Source organism: Tachysurus fulvidraco, chromosome 17 (assembly GCF_022655615.1).
Source record: "Tachysurus fulvidraco isolate hzauxx_2018 chromosome 17, HZAU_PFXX_2.0, whole genome shotgun sequence".
In the NCBI taxonomy this organism is placed as follows: Eukaryota; Metazoa; Chordata; class Actinopteri; order Siluriformes; family Bagridae; genus Tachysurus; species Tachysurus fulvidraco.
The window spans coordinates 20890128-20905127 of NC_062534.1; the positions used below are offsets into that span (position 1 = coordinate 20890128).

Sequence of the window (15000 nt, forward strand, 5' to 3'; positions counted from 1 at the left end):
CAGGACTGCTCCCAAAATAATGAATTGTAATTCACATCATGTGAGAATTTTTAGTTATTCTCTTCTGATATGAATGCAGCACGAGGTCAGTTTGTGATGTCATCAGAGAAGCTAAGCTAGCTAGGTTCCAGTCGATAAGTAGACGTATGTAATTTCTTGTGCATTTCTGTAGTTTCTGTTGCATGTACATGGACACGCTAAGCTTTCCATAAGCTATGCCACTTAACTGATTAAATAAATCGTCTCTGCTAAGACTACCGATCCTGTAAATGGTTGTTTAACCTGTATAAAATGCCATTTGATTATAAAATGGAATAAGGTTGTAATATTTTTAGCCTTGTATACTATACTTAAAACATTAACGGAAGCATTAGCATCATTCTCGACGTTATTAAAGATTTCGCAAATGAATTAGAAGCCGATGAGACTCCTGAATCAACTTTACAGCTGAGCTCATTTCTAAACTGGTGATTAGTTTTATAGCTTAGTGCACTTCATATATTGTGCTAGCATTAGCATCTCAAGTAATAGCTCATTAGTTGGAATCGTTTATACGAAGTTTGGAAATTTTGTATCTAAATTTGAAAATGAGAGTTGCATTTTCTTTATGAATTTTTAATTAAAAAAAACTTTGTTTTTTCTTTTTATTTTGTTTCTAAAACAGCTCTGTGAGTTTCATTAGCATCAGCACTAGCATTAGCGCTAGCATTAGCGCTGGCAGTGTTGGTGTAACTGTCAGTAGGTCGTTAAAACTCACAGTTTTATAAGGAGCTGAACAGAGACTCCTTCTGCTTCCTCTACAGAGGATTCAGCTACTGCTACTAGTCTTTATTTGAACTCTGCTTTAAAAATATTTCCCCATTCATGAAAAACGATCAAATGGGTAATATTTTTATGAGTGAGTTTTAACTGTTTCTATGCTTCTGTTTTTTTTTGTTTGTTTTTTTAAGGCCTTGATTGCACTTAACTTTCAGTATGTCTGTCTGAATCAGACTGTCAGTGTCAGACTCACAGGTCAGCAGCAGGGGAAGTTGTGGCCTAATGGTTAGAGAGTTTGTCTCCTAAACCTAAGGTTGTGGGTTCGAGTCTCGGACCGGCAATACCTCGACTGAGGTGCCCTTGAGCAAGGAACCGAACCCCCCAACTGCTCCCCGGGCGCCGCAGCATAGATGGCTGCCCACTGCTCCGGGTGTGTGTTCACTGCTGTGTGTGTGTGTTCACTGCTGTGTGTGTGTGTGTTCACTGCTGTGTGTGTGTGTTCACTGCTGTGTGTGTGTGTTCACTGCTGTGTGTGTGTGTTCACTGCTGTGTGTGTGTGTTCACTGCTGTGTGTGTGTGTGTTCACTGCTGTGTGTGTGTGTTCACTGCTGTGTGTGCACTATGGATGGTTTAAATGCAGAGAAGTAATTCTGAGTATGGGTCACCGTACTTAGCTGTATGTCACATCACTTTCAGTCTGCAATTTTTTGTGGTAAAACCTCTTCGAGTTGCCTGGTGGTGATGGATAACAAACATTTTCATAAAACTATAGAAATAGATCTAAATAAATAATATTCAATGTGAAAACCAAAAAAATAAGTAAATAAATAAATAAATATAAACAAACATGGTATTGCCAAATTTTAAATTTTTATTAAAAAACACCTTTCTTAATGTTAAGAAGAAAACAAATTAATTAAAAAATTTTATTTATTTATTTGTTTGTTTGTTTGTTTATTTTCCTTCTTAAAATTATATATATATATATATATATATATATATATATATATATATATATATATATATATATAATATGTTAAGAAGGAAAATAATAAATAAATAAACAAACATATATATTTTTTTATAAATAAATAAACATATATATATATATAATTAATTTATGTATAATTTATCTCTGGTGTAGTGTACACTCAGGGAATTAGGGCTAGAGCATCGTTCTTGACCTGAATGGAGGCCATGCCGAATTTTCTGACTTGTTTCTGATTAGGAATTCTCTGTGCTTTTCTAGTTGTGGGATTATAGATACAGCAGCTTCTGTTTGTTTTGAGAGCTTTTCTGGAATGATTTACGACTCCCATAGAGGTTCTAAGGTCACGGATCATTTCTGATCATTTACACCATCAATCTGCTTCCTTTTTTATGCTGTGTCCTGAGTGACTGTTCTGTTGATCCCCAGATCTGATATGTGCTTTTATCAGTTTATCTGTTTCACTTTATTAGTGGACTTTATTAGCAAACGCTGCTCTGTTTACCCTAAAAATAATCACAGCTTTGTCTCCATGTCAACAAGAAAGAAAGTGCCAAATGTGATGCGATGATTTTTTTTTTGGCAAAGAAAAAATATCTGCACATATGATTATTGTTCCTATAAGAGCATTTGGCTCAGTGAGACTCGTATTAGAAGGAAGGTAGGAAAGTGCACTGTAGGTGTGTGTGTGTGTGTGTGTGTGTGTGTGTGTGTGTGTGTGTGTGTGTGTGTGTGTGTGTGTGTGTGTGTGTGTGTGTGTGTGTGTGTGTGTCTTTTGTGGTGAGCTATTCCGTGGGTGGACTCCTGAATCCAGCTGGATGGAGTGGGCTGGAGTGCTACAAAGCCATGTCTCTCTCTCTCTCTCTCTCTCTCTCTCTCTCTCTCTCTCTCTCTCTCTCTCTCTCTCTCTCTCTCTCTCACACCAACACAAACCTCTCCTCCGTGGTGTGCTACTGAGTTTGGGTGTTGACTTTGTTAAAGCTTCACACTTGCAGAGAGCTGAAGTCTCTCATGCTATTTCAGCACAGGTGAGCGTTTACATCCTGACATTTCTTCACTTACGTCTCATCTCCTCGTATTTCTCCACTTTTACTCGGATGACGTATTTTTAAGGGTTTCTTAGAAAGCGCTTGTATTAACAGGTGTCCAGCAGCATGTCAGTGTTCTGTATAACAGAAGAGAAGAGCACAGAGTGAGATGTGAGATGTTCACAGCCAACGATGGATCATTGTATATATTCTTTAATGTTATTTTTTTTGTTGTTTGTTTATTAATTTTTAATTTATTTATAAATTTTTTTTTTTGAAGGAGAACTGCGGCAGAGTTTTGCTGCTTCACGGAGCCAGCAAGGAAGTGAAGAACTATCGTGGGCAAACTCCCTTCCAGGTATATAACATACACACACACACACACACACACACGTTATACTGCACCATGTCAACATGTCTTGCATTATCCATCCCTTACATATGGATAGATTTATTTCCATAAGAACGTACGGTATGTTTGCTGCATTACCTTTAGATTGCATGTGTCCATGTGTTTTTATGTCCTCTAACTGACACTTGCATGGACATTGCATTGGTTTTGGTCCTTTCTCTGTTCTCATACCGAGTGGAAGTGAAGGCGTACAGCAAGGCAGCTGTTACATAAGCAATACGAAGAATAAACCAGATAAAGGTCTGATCTTTCACGGTTCACGCCAATGGTGCCATATAGAGTAAATACTCTTTCAAGACAAATGGAAGGTTATAATCTCAGCCTGATTAGTTTGGGCATTGTAACCCTCATTTGTTTTCAATTCTGACATGATTTATACCTTTAAACTAAGGACACTAATATGGTGTAAATTTTGCTCACAAGTTACTTTTTTACTATTAAGCTCCATGTTGTAATTGTTTGTGTAATACTAAATTAATATTTAAAAAAAAGGAATTAAATTAATGAAACTTATCCTTAAGAATGGAATGTAAAGGGTAAATGAATGAATGCTTTATTATGTAGTTAAATAAATCATGTTTTAAGGTAATTTCTAGACAATTAACAACAACAACAACAACAACAATAATAATAATAATAATAATAATAATAATAATAATAATAATAATGTTGGTGTTAGACACATAATAATAACATAATTATATTTAGATTTAAGTAAAATAAGTCAATAAATTTCTTATTAAATTACGTTAATTATGAAATAAGTTAAATCAGCATGCAGCTGATAATATTCTCTTATACAATATTAAATAATACCATGTATTACCATGTAGAAATTTCTGAATGAGTGTCAGGCTTTAGGTTACAGGAAGCAGGGTGTATTTGCTTTCTGATGGGTGTGTCATCGCTGCATGTTGGAGCGACTCCACCGACTGGGTTCTGGATGTAAACGTCCTCACTCAGCAAGCAGAGAAACACGATTAACACTGACAAACACATGAGCTCTGTGAACCAGACGTGTGCTCATTTCATAATATTAACCAGATCTGATCTCATGCTTTCTTATCTGATCAGGATATTGTATTGAACACGACTTACAGCTCAATCCTCAACAGAAGGAATACAAGTCAGACATATTTTTTTTGTAGAATCTACAATGGGGGTTGAGTTTTTCACGGTGAAGCTTGGGTAGATAAAATAGTCAGTACAGATTGATTATAAAACATATCGTTAGTCAGTTTGAGTTGATCTGCTGAACTTCACTGCACATCTCTGCTGAGTTTATTAATTATATAAGCACCGTATACATGGTAATGACTCATGTGAAAGTGTAGGCGTGTTCAGTAATAGTTCTCCTTTGTACCTACTTTAATAAATGAATAATAATTTAATTCTTAGAAAGAAGGACATGAGGCTTGAAAGTAGATGACACTGTATTTAAGTGGGATATAATAATAATAATAATAATAACAATAATAATAACAATAATCATAATAATTGTTATGATTATTGTTATTATTATTGTTATTATTATTGTTATTATTATTATTATTATTATTATTATTATTATTATCATCATCATAATCATAAGCAAGGTGGCTTAGTGGTTAGCACGTTTGCCTCACACATCCAGGGTTGGGGGTTCGATTCCCGCCTTCACCTTGTGTGTGTGGAGTTTGCATGTTCTCCCCGTGCCTCGGGGGTTTCCTCCGGGTACTCCGGTTTCCTCCCCCGGTCCAAAGACATGCATGGTAGGTTGATTGGCATCTCTGGAAAATTGTCCGTAGTGTGTGATTGTGAGTGTGTGAGTGAATGAGAGTGTGTGTGTGCCCTGCGATGGGTTGGCACTCCGTCCAGGGTGTATCCTGCCTTGATGCCCGATGACGCCTGAGATAGGCACAGGCTCCCCGTGACCCGAGGTAGTTCGGATAAAAGCGGTAGAAAATGATAACATTAATATAATTTATTTTCATTATAAATGATATGTTTGAGAACAACCTTAGTGATCATTTAAAATATTTGCAGTAATTTCAGAGTTTCTTCGTATTTGGTTTGTCCTCTGTTGTGCTTTAATGACAGTGACCGCTCGTGATGGCTCGGACTCCACAAGTTTGTACAAAATCTGTTTTTGGTTAGAAATCATCACACACATTACCACGTGCACCCAAATGAGTCTCTAGTTATCCTGAATGAAATTGGATTGCTATCTAGCACATTATTATTATTATTATTATTATTATTATTATTATTATTATTATTATTATTCAAGTCAGCTCATTACATTCAACTCCTAATTTCCTGTGTTGTTCTTCGTTTTTAGTTCGTCTTGTAAACAGAGTTTGCCGCATCACAGCCTGACTGTAGTGATTAGTTTTGTGGTGTTTTAATTTTTTTTTTTTGCTTTAACAAGTCATTCGAAATAATACAGCTATTTATCAGGTGCATACTGTACACGCACATACAGCCTGATGATAAGTGTAATTTGACCTTAATGATTTAGTAAACAAACTGTAAAATCACACACTTTCCTTTTCATTCAAAAGAACTTTGATTTTCTTTCAAAAGAAAAGAGAAATCTTTGACTAAGAATCCTAGAATGCACAGTAAATAAAAGCACCTTGAATCCTAAATTATATCTTTAAATATATTTCCATTTCTTTCTGATTGACAGGCACTTACACCACACCTCCATCACTGTGACTGACAGGCACATAGACCACACCTCCATCACTGTGACTGACAGGCAAATAGACCACACCTCCATCACTGTGACTGACAGGCACATAGACCACACCTCCATCACTGTGACTGACAGGCACATAGACCACACCTCCATCACTGTGACTGACAGGCACATAGACCACACCTCCATCACTGTGACTGACAGGCAAATAGACCACACCTCCATCACTGTGACTGACAGGCACATAGACCACACCTCCATCACTGTGACTGACAGGCACATAGACCACACCTCCATCACTGTGACTGACAGGCACATAGACCACACCTCCATCACTGTGACTGACAGGCACATAGACCACACCTCCATCACTGTGACTGACAGGCAAATAGACCACGCCTCCTTCACTATGACTGACAGAAACATAGACCACACCCCTTCACTATGACTGACAAAAGCATAGACCACACCTCCATCACTGTGACTGACAGGCAAATAGACCACACCTCCATCACTGTGACTGACAGGCACATAGACCACACCTCCATCACTGTGACTGACAGGCACATAGACCACACCTCCATCACTGTGACTGACAGGCACATAGACCACACCTCCATCACTGTGACTGACAGGCACATAGACCACACCTCCATCACTGTGACTGACAGGCACATAGACCACACCTCCATCACTGTGACTGACAGAAACATAGACCACACCTCCATCACTGTGACTGACAGGCAAATAGACCACACCTCCATCACTGTGACTGACAGGCACATAGACCACACCTCCATCACTGTGACTGACAGGCAAATAGACCACACCTCCATCACTGTGACTGACAGGCACATAGACCACACCTCCATCACTGTGACTGACAGGCACATAGACCACACCTCCATCACTGTGACTGACAGGCACATAGACCACACCTCCATCACTGTGACTGACAGGCAAATAGACCACACCTCCATCACTGTGACTGACAGGCACATAGACCACACCTCCATCACTGTGACTGACAGAAACATAGACCACACCTCCATCACTGTGACTGACAGGCAAATAGACCACACCTCCATCACTGTGACTGACAGGCACATAGACCACACCTCCATCACTGTGACTGACAGGCACATAGACCACACCTCCATCACTGTGACTGACAGAAACATAGACCACACCTCCATCACTGTGACTGACAGGCAAATAGACCACACCTCCATCACTGTGACTGACAGGCACATAGACCACACCTCCATCACTGTGACTGACAGGCACATAGACCACACCTCCATCACTGTGACTGACAGGCACATAGACCACACCTCCATCACTGTGACTGACAGGCAAATAGACCACACCTCCATCACTGTGACTGACAGGCACATAGACCACACCTCCATCACTGTGACTGACAGGCACATAGACCACACCTCCATCACTGTGACTGACAGGCAAATAGACCACACCTCCATCACTGTGACTGACAGGCACATAGACCACACCTCCATCACTGTGACTGACAGGCAAATAGACCACACCTCCATCACTGTGACTGACAGAAACATAGACCACACCTCCATCACTGTGACTGACAGGCAAATAGACCACACCTCCATCACTGTGACTGACAGGCACATAGACCACACCTCCATTACTGTGACTGACAGGCACATAGACCACACCTCCATCACTGTGACTGACAGGCACATAGACCACACCTCCATCACTGTGACTGACAGGCACATAGACCACACCTCCATCACTGTGACTGACAGGCACATAGACCACACCTCCATCACTGTGACTGACAGGCACATAGACCACACCTCCATCACTGTGACTGACAGAAACATAGACCACACCTCCATCACTGTGACTGACGGAAACATGGTCCACATTTCCATTACTGTGACTGACAAGCACACAGACCACAGCTCCATCACTGTGTTTGACAGGCACACAGACCACACCTCCATCACTGTGACTGACGGAAACATGGTCCACATCTCCATTACTGTGACTGACAGGCACACAGACCACAGCTCCATCACTGTGACTGACAGAAACATAGACCACACCTCCATTACTGTGACTGACGGAAACATGGTCCACATCTCCATTACTGTGACTGACGGAAACATGGTCCACATTTCCATTACTGTGACTGACAGGCACACAGACCACAGCTCCATCACTGTGTTTGACAGGCACACAGACCACACCCCCAACACTATGACTGACAGGCACTTAGTCCACACCTCCATTACTTTTTTATGACAGGAACTTAGTCCACACCTCCATCACTGTAACTTACAGGAACTTAGTCCAAACCTCCAACACTTTGGCTGACAGGCACATAGACCACACCTCCATCACTGTGACTCACAAGCACTTAGACCACACCTTCTTTACTGTGATTGACAGGCACTTAGACCGCACCTCCATCACTGTGACTGAGAGAAACATAGACCATACTGCCATCACTGTGACTGACAGGCACACAGACCACACCCACAACACAGTGACTGACAGGTACTTAGACCACACCTTCTTCACTGTGATTGACAGGCACTTAGGCCACACCTCCATCACTGTGATTGACAGGCACTTAGACCACACCTTCTTCACTGTGACTGACAGAATCATAGACCACACCTCCATCACTGTGATTGACGGGCACTTAGCCCGCCCCTCCATCACTGTGATTGACAGGCACATAGACCACACCTTCTTTCATTGTGTCTTACAATCACAGAGGCCACACTTCCTTGACTGTGACTGGCAGATACAGAGGAACGTGAAGCATGAGAGAGACAGAAATTCTGACCATTTTTACTCAGTAAGATTTTAGTTAATAAATTGTAATAAACAGAAGCCGAGCTTTCGTGTGTTTGGGTGAGACAGAGAGTGAGAGAGTGAGAGAGAGAGAGAGAGAGAGAGAGAGAGAGAGAGAGAGAGAGAGAGAGAGAGAGAGAGAGAGAGAGAGAGAGTGATTGCACTTTATAGCCTTGCACTTGAATAAATATGTACATAATTATTCATTCCAGATCATAGTTTTTATAATGCGTTAATTTATCCCAATTCATTTCTGTCTCATAGAACATCATCATGCCTGCAAGTATTTATTGAGCCTTTTTGTCTTCCACGCTCGAAGCCAAGTTGTTCTCCGTTGCTCAGCTCTGCTGCCGCTGTATAGTTTTAACGCCCTGTATTATTCATCTCACGCTGCTAAAATTATATTTCACGCCTCAATTGCAGCTTGATTACAGCTCATTTGAGGACAAAGCGCCAGGCCTCCAAACGGATACACTTGCATTTTGTCTGGTTAAACAAGACTTCCTGCAGTCAGAAGTAGCTGCATGCTGTGACCCCAATATCTTCATCCAAATCAGGAAATCATGTCAACATGGATGAATAATTCCCTCTTTAACCTTCTAAAACACAGCATGTTCATACTATAACTTTTAGTGTACTGCTATTCGTAGGGCTGTCAAGTGTCAAGCATTGAGAGTGACAGTCATGCATTTTGGTATTTTCTCACGCTCTCCTGCCACACATCGTATTTCTCACACAGAAAAACTTACTATTCATCATATATTTAATAAGCCACAACACCCAAAATGTATCTGTCCGCACCGCTCTCTATGGAACCAGGCAGGAATCAAGCGTGTCTCCCCTGGAGTTCTTAGTCGAGCCTGACACTTATCAGCCAGTCAAAAAAAGAGGCGACAGTAGCCAATCAGAAAATAGCACTATCTGGGTATGATTTAACGCAACAACCAATGAAAAAAAAAAACATAATCATTAGAGAGGGTATTTTCGATGGTCGGTTAGAACAAAACCTCAACACGAAACAGCTTGTCTCTGGACGGGACATTGTCTTCAATCATGACCCTAAAAATGTCTGGGCTTGAGCCGAACTGTTTTAAATGGGAGCAACATTACAAATGATAAAGGAGTCCAAAAAGGCAACAAACACTTACAATAAACAACACCAGTCATAATCTCTCTCTCTCTCTCTCTCTCACACACACACACACACACACACACACACACACACACACACACACACACACACACACACACACACACACACAAATGAATAAAGAATGAAAATAAACAAATACTTTATATTTGGTTAAAATGTGGTCAGTGATCCTTACAAAACACAACAACTCCCTGATTATTTTATTTATTTGTTTGTTTGTTTGTTTGTTTGTTTGTTTGTTTGTTTATTTATACATTTATTTATACATTTATTTGTAATTTTTTTTTGGGGGGGGGGGAGCTGCACGGGGGGCTGCTGGGGGGGGGGGGAATGTCACGCTTGCCTGTCTTCAAAACTTGAGAGCCCTGTACTCGTGATATGTTTCCTTGCAATCTATCCCTGTAATATTATTGGATTATGAAAGAACAAATCACAAACTGGCAGCAGCTATTTTTAACTAGCTTTGTGGTCTAACGTTACCTTTTAAGCACAGATACACAGTTATTCATGTATCTGTTAGCTAACTACTGTAGCACCTTGAATAGAATCGAGTACCCACACTGAGATAGTTAGATAAAGAAGAAGAATTACTTATATAAATATTATACCACAGCACTGTAGAATTATCGATTTAAATTGGTCCGAAAGTGTTAAATTTTTTATAACATCCATTCGGACAGTATATCTGGCTGCAGGGTTTATATTATGTGCTCATTCCAGTAACTTTTACCAGGTAAACTTGTGTTCCTTTCCACTAGAGGAATGGAAATCGACTTGTCAGACATTTACAATCAGTATAAACAGATCAATGATTTTATATCTGAAATAAACTGGTATAAAATGAGTCAGGACTGAGACTGTGGTGAAGAAAAACTCCCTTAGATGGAAGAAGAAGAAACCTTGAGAGGAACCAGACTCAAAAGGGAACCTCATCCTCATTTGGATGACACAGGAAGGTGTGAATATAAACTGTTATAAGACACCAGAGAGTGTTATTATGCATTTATTTAAAATAAAAAAAAATTAAAAAAAACAAAACAAAACAGTATATTAAAAAAAAACATTGTTTGTGTTGGGAAATTTTCTTTTGGTGTAAATGGAATAAAACTCTTTGAAACATACAAGTAATGTTAAAGGAAAGTAATCAATTTTAACATGGTAAGAATAGCTCGTTTTTTTTTTATATCGGCATGCAGCATGTGTTTTATTCTCATAGGTATTTATATTTATTTATAAGTTTCCCCTCCCTGCCAGCAGAGGCCGCTCGCTACTGAGCTCTAGTGACCTTAAACTTTGACCCCAATCTGCTGTTTACGTCTTGATTTTTTGTATTCCTCGTTCGTACCTGTTTACCTTCTCTCTGGCTAAAGCCTTTGGCTGTTTATTTGACCACTGTTTACTTTGTTTTCTTTTTCTGTCACTGAGGGGTTACGTTTTCAGAGGAGCTTGTTTTACAGTGTTGGATTTTGGGGCTTAGGTTTATTACTGTCAATAAAACCTCCCTACACACGGAGCCTAAACCTTCTCCAGTGTCCAGTCCAATTCTAGGGCATTTTCCGCCTCTCAAAATGTTTTATTGGAATTTTTACTGTTACTGTCACACGATTCAAAAAGACTTTTATTGTAGAAGATGCAAAAAAAAAAAAAAAAACAGTAAATACAAAACAAAATAACAGAACATATAGACCAGCTCACGAAAGGTTGCACAAAAGCAGAACAAAAGCATGATAATGAACCACAGATCACATGTGGGTGTTAGGTCACATGATACTCAGGGGTAGTTGGGTAACACAGTTCAACACAGATTCAGAATAACTCTGACAGTTGTAGCATTTTAATGCAGAAATAATGTAGGCTCGGTAGTGTCGGTTTACTAAGTATTGTGACATGCTGGCAGCATAGAAACTCTAGCAACCATTCATATCCATAAACTAAAATAAAGAAATTTAATTAAGATTCAAATGGAAAATACAGTACACACAAGACACTATTACACTGATTCGCTCCGTTAATCAAAAACATCATGCATGGTAATGACCATGATGTAACTGATTGTTTTCCCTTGTTTGTTCTCTGAAGGTGGCCATCATCGCAGGGAACTTTGAGCTGGCAGAGTTCATAAAGAACCACAAAGACGACAGCACTGGTAAGTCAGAGGAGCAGCTTGCTTTCTTTAATGAAAACTGTCACTCAGCTCATAACCTCAGCCTGACATTTCACGTAAGAGCCTTAACCTGACGAAATGAAATTTCAAATGAGGCTCCGTCCTGTTTGAGCAATGGCGCCAATCCTTTTCTAGCCCTTGGCACACATTGAACTTCGGCTGGAAGGAAATTTAAGTAAAAGGATGTCTCGAGCAATACATTTACAGTCGGTTATCATGGCCGGTACTGTACAGAATTTAGCGGCACTACATTAACCCTTTTTACCAGTATGCAGGTGATCGACATATCGGTATAAAGAAATTAATGATTTTCTGATCTGAAATGAGACATGAGATGTACAATTTTGATTATATATATAATGTAATATAATTAATATTAAACCAAAGTTCAAGATTGATATTAATATTTAATATTTGTATTTATACCTAATGACCAAGCCTGAGGCGACTGTGGACTGTGGTGAGGAAAATCTCCCTTAGGTGGAAGAGGAAGAAACCTTGAGAGGAAACAGACACAAATGTGAACCTCATCCTCATTTGGGTGACACTGGAGGGTGTGATTATAAACTGTTATAAACACCAGAGAGTGTTATTATGAAAAATGTCCTTTCTACAATCAGATACAGTCAGACAGTCTTGCATTGTTTAGGAGGTTGTTGTCCTCAAAGACCACATGGAGTTTTGCATCTTCGCTTTGAATGCCTTAATCTTCATAAAGCTTGAGCTGGTACATCTCTAGATTCATCTCTAGAAGATCTGAAAATCTTCATGAAGTGGAACACAATTGGAGCTGGTACAATCTCTAGATGCTTCAAGATGGGTAGAAAATTGGAAGCAAATAACTTTACACAGAATTTTAATGATTTATTAGAACACCTTGAAATTTTAGATGATCATGAACAAGAACGTGGGGCATCTGAAATGGGTTTGATACCACTGTTTACTTTAAAGGTAGAAGCATTCGTGTAGTAAAAAAGAGAGAGAGAGAGAGAGAGAGAGAGAGAGAGAGAGAGAGAGAGAGAGAGAGAGAGAGAGAGAAAGAAACTTTTCTTTGGAAGTTTCCTGGCAGAAAAGTAAAAAATATGGCTACTAATGAAACACTACAAATTCTTAAAGCTCTGAGTGTCTACTTTCATATGAGCTTCATATTAAGCGCCACCGTGGAGTGAAATGTCGCAAAGACATTCAATGGTGAACATAGACACAACAAAACAAGCACAAATTCCATTTTTTTGGCTTCTGGTAAAAAGAGCCACTCCTGATCTAAAAGAGTGATTTAAGTCCTTAGCTTTGTGCTGTTTTATGTAGCTCTATGCCATTATGTAGCACCACGTTTCTGGAAAAAACGCTGACTCATTTCACTCTGTACTGTGTTAGTTAGATATGGCCGAAAAGACAATAAATTCTTATTGATTTGACTTGTAGTTTAGGCCTTTGATGCCTTTGTTAGCAGATTTTCTTCAAGTCAAGTTTCTTCATAGCATCTAAACTGCGGTCTTTAATCCTAAACACTTTAAACACACACACAAAAAAAGAAACTGTTTTTCAGTGTTATTTGTTGAATTAATTCAGCATTTTTTTAAATCCATTAACTTTATATAAAGACATCATGTGAATACTTACATAAGGTATAATAATAATAATAATAATAATAATAATAATAATAATAATAATAATAATAATAATAGGGAGGCACGGTGGCTTAGTGGTTAGCACGTTTGCCTCACACCTCCAGGGTTGGGGGTTCGATTCCCGCCTCCGCCTTGTGTGTGTGGAGTTTGCATGTTCTCCCCGTGCCTCGGGGGTTTCCTCTGGGTACTCCGGTTTCCTCCCCTGGTCCAAAGACATGCATGGTAGGTTGATGGCATCTCTGGAAAAATTGTCCGTAGTGTGTGTGTGTGAGTGAATGAGAGTGTGTGTGCCCTGTGATGGATTGGCACTCCGTCCAGGGTGTATCCTGCCATGATGCCCGATGACGCCTGAGATAGGCACAGGCTCCCGAGGCAGTTTGGATAAGCGGTAGAAAATGAATGAATCAATAATAATAATATTGTATAACAGGATAACATGGTTATTATTTATTAGTATTGCTGCATATGTATAGCATCAGGGACTTGTATTATGGTAATATTTAGCTTTTTGATGGCATGTTATTTGTTTCATCTCTATTTATCTCTCAGTTACTTGCTTGTGAAGTTATTTCTGCGAAGGTGACTACAACCCTCTGATTTAGCCATCGAGTTTATCACACTCTGTGCTTCAGTGAACATGTGTGGTCATGTGTAATTAGCTCAATGTTTATGTTCTAATGAGATGATGAATAATGACCCACAGATGCCACTCTACATTCCCCTAACCCATCCGACATGTAGCAGACGTCGATCAAAATTTTATAACAAACAAAATTCATCTTCGTCTTTTTCTCCTTTCATTGCCGAAGACAAACGATGATGAATTTCTCCCCTAGCGAACATGTTCATTTCAGTTAATAAAACACAATCAAGTCCTCTCATTATATTTAGAGGAAGTGGAACAAATTGAATTAATCATTAGAGATCATTAGACAGTCTGGAATAGGAGAAATGAGACCGCTCCAGATAAACAGCAGTTAAAAGGACGTTATCGGAGTGCACATGCTGGATGTAGATGTACTTATCGTGAGCTCCTCTCCTGTTCTGCTCTTTAGAACATTTTTTTCTTGCTATACATGATATAGGAAATCATTCATTCATTTATTTTCTACCACTTATCCGAACTACTCGGGTCACGGGGAGCCTGTGCCTATCTCAGTCGTCATCGGGCATCAAGGCAGGATACACCATGGACGGGGTGCCAACCCATCACAGGGCGCACACACACACACACACACACACACACACACACACACACTCTCATTCACTCACACACTACAGACAATTTTCCAGAGATGCCATCAACCTACCATGCATGTCTTTGTACCGGAGTAC

The 15000-nt window shown here is 39.5% G+C and overlaps 1 protein-coding gene across 4 annotated transcripts in view; it reads left to right on the forward strand.

Moving 5' to 3' along the window:
* The window catches only part of shank2b (SH3 and multiple ankyrin repeat domains 2b), a 170223-nt gene that overhangs the window by 48279 nt on the left and 106944 nt on the right, over positions 1 to 15000 (forward strand). For all 4 annotated transcript variants that reach the window (XM_027135613.2, XM_047802388.1, XM_047802389.1 and 1 more), the window contains exons 9-10: positions 3056 to 3133; positions 11950 to 12016. In XM_027135613.2, the coding sequence (XP_026991414.2) occupies positions 3056 to 3133; positions 11950 to 12016 (145 nt within the window). The remainder of the gene's footprint in view (positions 1 to 3055; positions 3134 to 11949; positions 12017 to 15000) is intronic.